Source organism: Apiospora kogelbergensis (assembly GCF_038363985.1).
Source record: "Apiospora kogelbergensis strain CBS 113332 chromosome Unknown utg000007l_segment0_segment0, whole genome shotgun sequence".
NCBI classification, from domain to species: Eukaryota; Fungi; Ascomycota; class Sordariomycetes; order Amphisphaeriales; family Apiosporaceae; genus Apiospora; species Apiospora kogelbergensis.
Window position 1 is genome coordinate 576116 of NW_027117424.1, and position 10333 is coordinate 586448.

Consider the following 10333-nt stretch of genomic DNA (forward strand, 5'->3'; position numbering starts at 1 on the left):
AAAATTTAATTACCTTAAACTTATAAATAAATTAATCCTTTCTAAATATATTTAATTTAATAAAATATACTTAATAAAATATTATAATAAAGCTTATTAAATTAAATAATACCTCTAATATTAAAAATATAATTATATTATTACTTAATATACTATCGCGTATAATATTTATAACTTTTACTCCGACCTTTATAATATATAAAAATACCTTATCCGTACTATCTATAACCCCTTTAAATATAATAATTATTATTACTAATACTTTGTTTAAAATTTTAAATATAATTACCGGAAACGGGAGTACTAGCGGGTTTAAAAAGTATTAAAAAATAAGACTACTTATTAATTATAAATACTAATATATATACTACTAATTACTAAAACCCTTAGAATTATTACCGTTACCCCTACTATATAAAGGCTACCTACACCACCAGCCTTAGAAAGACCGCTTAAACACCTACTAGTATCGTCAACCACACCGGCGCTAATACCTATAATAGCACCTACCATAGCACCAACGTTAATAGCTACCTTAGAGCCGGCTACCACAACTACTACCCTAGAGCCGGTCACCATATTAGCTACCCTAAAGCGACCTCAGGAGATACCAACCCAGAGCTTAACTAACCTACTCCAATAAGCCTAGGACCGAGCTACACGGGAGTAGCTTGCCTAAGATACTACTAACACCACTAATAACCCCCTAAACAGCCCCCCGAACCCTACCGGTTATTAAAGCTACCGAACCCCCGCTAAAAGCTATACCGGTACCGGTACTTTTCGCTACATTAATACCTTTAAAAATAATCTTTTAACCGATTTTAATTTATAACCCTTTAAAAACCTTCTCTAAAAAGGATAAACTTATACCCGATATTTTAATAAAAAGGACTCGAGATATACCGGCCCGTTTAAATAATATTAAAATAAATATTAACTTTAATATATTATATATAACTTAATATTAATTATAAATAATAAAGAAAGAAAAAAAAGGAAAGAATAAAAGTTTAATTATACTTATATTAAAAAACCCTAACCTTTCTATTAATTAAAAAATAACTTAGATAATAAATTAATAAGTTCTATACCTTCCGGAATATATATAATATTAGAAAGAAAAAAAAGAAGAAAAGAAAAAGTATATTAAAGGCCGTTAATTCTAAATTAAATATATTATTTATTATTTATATTACGCTTTATAAATAAAGTATAATATATAAAACCTCGAAATTAATATTATTAAAGTATTATATTTCCTTTACTAAAGGAAGAAAATAGCTTTAAAAAGAAAATAATAAAGAATTAATTAGCTTTATTATTTTTAATATCCTACTTTAAAAATAATATTTAATATACCTATATTATATATCTTATAATATAATATTAAAAAATCTAAAGATATAATAATAATATTATTATTTTAAGACTTAAAAATCTTAAAATATAATATTATTATTATTTAAAAGCTTTAAATTAATAAAATCGAATATAATAATTATAATTTAAAAGTTTAAACCTTTATCCTTTAATTCCTTATATAAAGAGTTAAATTACTAAAAGTAGCGTTCTTTATTAATAAAAAATTTAATTAATTTTAAATCTCTTTTATTAATTATAATACTAATATTATAATAATAGTTATTACCTATAATACCGGCTCGGCCGGTACTAACCTACTATACATATATAATATATATAATAACCCCTTAGAAAACTAATTTATTAATACTTTCCGGGAATTAAATACTATCTTTATTAATATTAAGAATATGTATAATAAATCGGATTACGTTATAATAAACGATTTTAATATAAAGAGCCCGGAATAAGCTGTTAAAGACCTTAATAATAGGAGTTCGGTATATTAAAGCCTTCCTTACTTTAAAGATTTCTTATATATAAAATCTTTCTAAATAATACTCTTAAAAGGTACTATTATCCGGGAAAAGAGTAATTTAACCTCTACTATCGACCTAATAATCTATAACTCTATAATAGTTAATAAACTTTTAAAATACCGATATATAAACGAGATATACTACGATTTAAACTATTAATTAATAAATATAACTATCTAACTATATATTATTAAAGCTATAAATATATCACTGACAAAGCTTTAAAAAAATACTTTAATAAATATATTTAGAACTAAGCTAATAGCTTACCTCCTAAAGCTTTAAAGTAAGCTATTTAATTAAAATATAATAAATATATTCTAAAAAGTAATCGCTACCCTATAAAATATTATAAAGGATACTATACTTATCGCAAATCCTACTATCCACTATACTCTAAACTTTATAAAAGTTTATAAAGAGAAATACTAAAAAATAAACCGGCTATAGAAAATCTAATAATATACCAAAATATTAAAAACTTAAAAAGTATACCATAAAGTACATAATTAAAAAGCTATAATAATTAAGAAAGCTCTCACCGAAAATTAATAAAAGAAAATAAATAAAACTAATATAAAAAGCCTAAAAGGCTTATAAAGATTAATTAAAATAACTAAAATATAAAATTAAGGAGCTATATAATAGAACGTCACACCTATAATTAATAACGAGATTACATTTAATAAAAAAGTAACAACGCTTAATAAAGCCTTTTTCCCAGTATTACCAAATATACCTAAAACCCCTAACCCCCCATTAATTTTTAATACTAAAATCAACTACCCGCCACTCACTAAAGACGAAATAAAATAAGCTATCTTTCATCCCAAACCGTACAAAACCCCTAAACTATCAAAAGTCCCTAACTACATCCTCCACATCTCGGTAAACCTTCTCCTTCCTCTCTTATACCCCCTATTTAATTATTATCTTTTTTAAAGTATCTACCCCTTTAAAAACTTTATTATAATAATTTTAAAGAAGCCGAAAAAAAAATTATAATATAACTAAAGCTTATAAACCAATCGCTCTACTAAAGATAATCGATAAAGCTTTAAAATTAATTATTATTAAATATATTAACTACTATATAAAATAATTTAACCTTCTTCTATAAAACTATATAGAAGCTCGCAAAATGAGATCTATAGAATACGCGGTCTATATCCTTTTTAAAACAGATTTATTAAGTATATAGTACTACCGATATAGGGGAATATTTAATAGCTATACTACTTATATTAAATACTTTTAAAGTATTTAATAATGTAGATTATATTAAGTTAATTAATTACTTTATATAAAAGGGACTTCTAATACTTATTATCTTATAAATTAATAAATAGCTAAAGAATTACTATATATAATTAAAACTTTTTAAAAGAAAGTCGGGTTAAATTATCTAGAATTATAATATCCTTTAAAGCTTTTCGCTCTCTTTATTACTTTAACTCTTTTATAATATAAACCTCTTTAATGAAATTTTAAAGGGAAGCTCTATTATTATTTTAAACTCCGGGGCGGTTAAAGGAGTTATTATAAGGGCAGCTTCGGGGACTAGTACCCTTAGCTAATAAAGAAATAGTATTAGTTACCTTATAGCTAAGGTATAGGATAATAGCTATAAAGTATCTATTATAACTTAAATCGATAATATAGGTATCTTAATTATTAAGCTCTCTATAGCAGCGAATTATAAAGTATTAAAAATAATGTATAATAAAATAATAATATAAACGATAAAATATAGCTATATTTTTACCTTATAAAAAGTACGAGCTAATATATTTCTATACTAAAAGGGCCTAAACTCTAATAGGGATAAGTATAATTAATAAAAATATAAATCCTAAAATAATATTAAGAACCCCGTTAACTAAATATATTTAACTCCCGAGTATAAATTTAATCGAACCTTAAGAAAAGCTCCGATACTTAAGTATCTAATTTAACCTAGGGCTCCTTTAATACTACTATATAATAAAGATTAAAATTAAAGTTTAAAAATTAATTTAAAGTTTAAAAGTTATTATTAATATTAATTAAAGATATAATATACTTTAACTTTAATAATTATATTAAGCGATTATTATACTGTAAATTATATATTATAATATAATATAATATTAACTTTATATTAAAGTTATAAAGGAAAGCTTAATATAATAATATCTTTAAATACTATAGAAATTATAATAAAAAACTCTACTAATAATTATAAATAATTTTTCTATTATAATAGTATTAACGATAATAATTAAAATATATATCTTATTAATTAAATAATAACTACTCTAAACTAATTATATAACTTACCTCTAGTTATAAACTAACCCCTTAATAACTAACTACAGAATAATAATATTAAATATAATGAGGAAAGCTTATTAAAAATTATTATTTATATATTTAATTGAATATTACTAGAAGTATTATAATTATTAATTATAATTAAAATGAATCGAACCCTTTATTATACTACTTTAATAAAAATATATTATTATTCTAATAAAAAAAGGAAAAAAGATTAATAAAATATATTATAATTATATTATTAAAATATATAATAAAAAATTATTAATCTTCTATATTAATAAAAGTAATTGTAATGGAGGTATAAATATAATAATATATTAACTTTATTAACTTACCTCGAAATTTATTTAGTAGAAATTTATATATATAAATAAAGAAATATAGTTAATGGTATATTTAATTGAATTAAAAGGTATTTATATATTATTAAAAATTATTTTAATATAATAAATTTAAAAAGTTTATTAAAGTTAATATTTTTACTAATAATTAAGTTATTATAACATCCTCGGCCTAACTATAGTATTAATTAAATTAATAATTACTTTAGTAGATTACTGAATAATTAAAAGCTTTTTAATAATAAAGGATTAATGTTAATATTTATTAAATCCTAGCTTATACTGGAGTCCCTAGTAATAAAACGATAAATTAGCTAATGAAGTTAACGGCCGAGCCCTTAACCCTTTATATTATAGTAATTTTTACGCTACGAAGCCCTAATTCTACAATAGAATTAGTAACCGAACCTACTAAGCCCACAAAGGATTTAATAACTAAACCTTTTATAACACCCGCTACAGGGTACACTACTATAGCTCCGGCTACAAAGTACGTCACTATAACGCCTAACTCTACAAGGGTCACTACAACACCTTTAATACTAGAGACCGCTACAACCGTAATAATACCGGTACACACCTGAAAGCTTAAAACACTTAGGACACTTAAGGGACTAAACCAGCTAAAGAGGTACACCCTTAAAGGGCCCCTTAAGCCTATTACTAACTAAGCCCCCTTTACTATAATAGCCGTACAGTATATACTAGTTAAGAAGACGATTCGTTAGCGCTAAATCGATAAGTAAGAGAGCGTATTATACAGTAAAATCCTTTATCACTACTTATTAAAACCGGAAAAGGCTACCTTTAATTATTATACTAGTATAAAAAGAGTAGTCTCCGCTACTATTTTTTAACTCTAAACCGGTAAAATAAGCTTTAAAAATTACTTATAATAAATTTAATAAATTAATTTATTATAATACTTCTATAATAATCGATAAACGGTCTATGTTACGACCCGACCCAACCCTGCGGCCAGTACCCGTCATCCGGCACGGAACTACGATAACCCGGGTACGTACCCCACGGGACAGCGCTTACAATGACAAGACCCGCCGAGAAGCCATCGTCCCGAAACAACCACCAGCACGACGACCAATGCCCGAAGCGACGGCACGGCTAGACAGTACCCAGGGGGTAGTACGAACGGAGACAGCACCGGAAGGCTAGCACGCAATGGACAGTGCACCCAAGTCACGTGATGAGGAGCGACCGGATCACGACGCTCCCAGCGAGTCTGGAGCGACGGGATCACGGTGATCCAAGTGAGCCAGCGGACAGGATCACCAACCGACAGCGTGATCCAAGGAGAATCAGTGAAGGAGAGATTGGATATATAACCACGAACGTTTCCTATGTATTTCATATAGACACTCTCTACTTCAGTGATCAATCTAAGCATCAATCTTACCCATTGGTGAGGCACATTGCCTTAACGACCTATTGCACCCTCAGTCAAAGTTCTACGATCAGTTAAGGGATATTGCCCATTGTATCAGAAGACGGAGTCTTCTGCACGTTCAAGTACTCTCTCGTCTAAGCCAACATAAACCCCAGTACGCCTACTAGGTTTCTTTGGACACCCGATAGCCGTTCGTTACATTTTGATCACTCTTGTTCTTGCGAGTCACTACCTGGACCCCTGAGCAATATCCCACAGGAACATCATGGCATCCCAGGTCCCAACCAACGGCGGAACCCCTCGACAGGGCAACCCGAGCAACCCTACGGGAGGACCCGACGTCCTCGCCATGATCCGACAACTTCAGGAACGGATCAACGAACTCGCCGCCGACAATGAACAACTTACGGACCAGGTCACGGCTATGCCCCCTCGCAGCGTTCGACGCCCTGGGCATAGGCTGGCACCTCCCCAGACCTACGACGGGAAGGAAGGAACCGTCCACGGATTCCTAACCCAGATGAAAGCGTACCTACGACACTACGCCGAAGAATTCGAGTCCGAGCCAGACAGAATTCTGTGCGCCGCCGGTTACCTCAAGGGAGACGCCCTCGCATGGTTTGAGCCCATCATGCGAAACTTCCTCGACAACCCCTTGAAGATGAACAAGAAGACTACACGCGCACCATCTTCCGTCACTACACCAGTTTCGAAGACAAGCTGAAGGCTACGTTCGGGAACCCCGACGAGGCCCGGACCGCTGAACGACAACTCATGCAACTCAAGCAGAAGGGATCGGCCTCTGCATATGCAGCCAAGTTCAAGCAAGTATCCTCTCGAACGGAGTGGAGCGATGACGATGCCTTGATGACACTCTTCTACGCAGGACTGCGAGAAGACGTCAAAGACGAAGTCAGCCGGGAAGACCGCCCCGACGACTTCGACAAGTACGTGGAAAAGGTAGTCAAGATTGACAACCGCCTGTACGAACGACGACTCGAGAAGCAGGGCAACCGCGCCCCGCGAGCAGACAACAAACCTCGAGCCAACCACGGACGACCTGTCCAGAGGACATGGAAAAAGACGTCCTATGGATCCCACAGCGGACCCATGGACCTCGACGCCACCCAACGGGATGGCAAGGATGGCCGAAAGAAGGTCACCTGCTACAACTGTGGAAAGGACGGGCACTTCGCCCGCGACTGCCGCAGCCCGAAGAAGGCATTCCGACAAGTCCCCGAAGGACGACACGTCAACGCCACCAGTGGAGAACCAGCCCCAGCAGCTATTAACGGAAGGAGCGCCAACAACACGCCCGACGTGCCACACGGCAGCCTATCCTGGACAGCCTGCTACGATGACGGTTGCAACACCCACCTGGCGGATAAAGAGGGAACCGGATGGTTTCCCAAGCCCCCGAAGAGCAAGGGCAAGGCGACGCGAGAACTCGCCATGACCCGACAGGAACTCACCACTGAACTCACGGGTTACGACTCAACCAGCGAAGAATCCGAGGTAGGAGAACCCATGGGCCACGAGCAACTCGTTGGCATGCCCATGAACGACCTCGTCGAAGAAATCGCAAAGCCCCGAGACCTGGAAGAGGACGGATGGCTTGCCATTCCTGGCACCCCGTCCCCTGACTCTAGGAAGCTACGACAAACCCTTATCATGTACGGGTTTGGACAAGGAATCAAGGGCAACTACGCGGTAGGCGATGATCGCCGAATCGCCCCTACCGACGAAGCCCATTTCACCCTCTCATGGATCTCGTGCATCCATGACGCATGCACGGAGCAACTCGCGGAAAAACTCGAGAACGATTGGTTCCCGCGAAGGATTGGCAGAAGGCCGATCCCACAACCACACCCAGATCATCTGATTGGAAAGATCAAGACAACTATACCCGATGGACGACGCGCGTACCTGTTGGTACAAGAAGATCCTCAGTGGCCACGACGGTGCCACCTGCAGGGCCAAGATTGGACCCTTTGCAGGGAGGACCGATGCCTCGTCCATGCATGGGAAAAGCCCAGAGCCCTGAGAAGGCTGCAGACCAATGGCCCTCGCGAACCACAATACACCCCGAGGATGACTACTGCGCCTTTCAACGTCTACGAGACGTACGACCAGCGGCCCGATGAGACCGAGGACCTCCGAAACCGCAACTTCCTCACCACCGAGGGACGAACCGTCACAACCGACCGTCATGTGGGAAGCCGGATCAACGACAACGGAGAAGTCACCCTCCTACATTGGAGAAGAAACGAATTAAGGTTCATCCGTGAACCCGAGTCCCAGACACAAGGACCAGCGAGAATCACCGGACCAGAACCTACACCACCACCAGCGTACTCATCGACGCCCACGCTCACCTTAGCCCAGCGAGCGACTCTGCGCCGACAACAAGGGATGCAAGGAAACCCCGGTCGCAGAAGGCAACAATCGGGAAACGAGTACCGCCGGCTGTAGTGGGACAACACCCGACGGGACAAGACAGGTCCCTGTGTGCCACAGCGGATGGACAAGACATCCACGAGCACATCGTACTGTTGGTAGACATCAAAGGAGTCACCATCAGAGCGCTACTCGATAGCGGAGCGCAAGGAAACTACATTTCACCACGAATCGTCAACAGCCTGCAGTTGAACTGGCAAGAAAAGGACGCCCCATACCGACTCAGGACCGTCGATGGAGGACTCATGACGTACGAAGATGGAGAAATCCGAAGGGAAGTCGCGAACCTTTCGGTCAACATCGGAGGACGTCATGAACGAATCACGTGTGACATCACGGACGTCGCAGGATACGACGTGATTTTGGGGATACCCTGGTTGCGGGTGAGCAATCCCAGAGTCAACTGGAGGACAGGCCAACTTCAGTGGGATACGCCAGGAAGAGGTTTAGTCGAAGGGCAGCGATCCAGAAAGCGATCCCCCAGCAAACCTAAGGTCCTTAGAGCATATGTCATCGCCAAGGAGCCAAAGCCGGATGTTACAACAACAGTACCAGAAGAGTACCGGCAATTCGAAGACCTCTTTAGTGGGAAACTGAAGACAGGCTTACCGCCTCACACACGGTGGGATCATGAGATACCCCTCAAGGATGGGAAGGAACCCCCATTCATGCCCATATACAAACTCAACCAGGAGCACGAAGCAGTCCTGAAGGAGTACATCACGGAGAACCTCGAGAAAGGAGTCATACGACCCTCGACATCGCCAGCAGGCTTCCCCATCCTCTTCGTACCAAAAAAGAGCAAAGACGGGAAACCTAAGTGGCGCATGTGCATCGACTACCGCAAGCTCAACGAAATCACCATCAAGAACCGGTACCCCCTGCCTTTGATCAGCGATCTACGAGACAAGCTGCTGCGCGCCAAGATCTTTACAGCACTTGATCTACCCAATGCGTACAACCTGATCCGCATAAAGGAAGGAGAAGAATGGAAAACCGCGTTCCGAACCAAGTATGGCCATTTCGAGTACCAAGCAATGCCGTTCGGCCTGACGAACGCCCCGGCTAGCTTTCAAGCGATGATCAACCACGTCCTACGAGAATACCTCGACAAGTTTGTCGTGGTCTACCTCGACGACATCCTAATCTACTCCGAGAATGAGGAACAACACCGAGAACACGTAAAGCTAGTACTCCAGAAGCTACGAGACGCAGATCTACTGGTCAACCCAGAGAAGAGCGAGTTCCACAAGACAACGGTCACATTCGTGGGATACGTCGTGTCCCCCGGTGAGATCCGAATGGAACCTTCGAAAATCACAGCAGTCAAGGAGTGGCCCACGCCCACAAGCGCTACCGAAGTCAGATCCTTCTTAGGACTAGCCAACTATTACCGGATATTTGTCCCCGGATTTGGCAGGTTAGCGACACCCTTGACGAACCTGACGAAGAAGGACGAACCATTCCGATGGACCGATAAGGAAGCAGAAGCCTTCCAAGCCATAAAAAGAACGGATCGTCAACGAACCAGTGCTTCGCGTGGCAGACCCCGCGAAACCCTTCGAAGTCGAAACCGACGCATCGGACTATGCGATCGGAGGCCAGCTGAGCCAGCGAGACGACAACGGGAAATTGCACCCCGTCGCATTCTTCTCGAAGAAATTGAATGGACCAGAGCTCAACTACCAGATACACGATAAAGAGCTAATGGCCATTATCAAAGCCTTCGAAGAATGGAGACACTACCTCAGCGGAACGAAAGACCCTGTGAAGGTCTACACCGACCATAAAAACCTCACCACGTTCACCACCACAAAGGAGCTGAACAAACGACAAGTACGATGGTCCGAATTTCTATCAGAATTCAACTTCGTCATCACTTACCGCAAGGGTAGCGAGAACGGAAG

The 10333-nt window shown here is 37.9% G+C and overlaps 1 protein-coding gene across 1 annotated transcript; it reads left to right on the forward strand.

Annotated features, from left to right (window-relative positions):
- Positions 1 to 7421: 7421 nt before the first annotated feature.
- On the forward strand, positions 7422 to 8113 carry PG998_010518 (uncharacterized protein; the record flags this gene model as incomplete). Its single annotated transcript, XM_066877334.1, has 2 exons — positions 7422 to 7901; positions 7967 to 8113. 2 exons carry the CDS (start codon positions 7422 to 7424, stop codon positions 8111 to 8113), a joined length of 627 nt encoding a protein of 208 aa, XP_066726388.1.
- Between the last annotated feature and the right edge of the window lie 2220 nt (positions 8114 to 10333).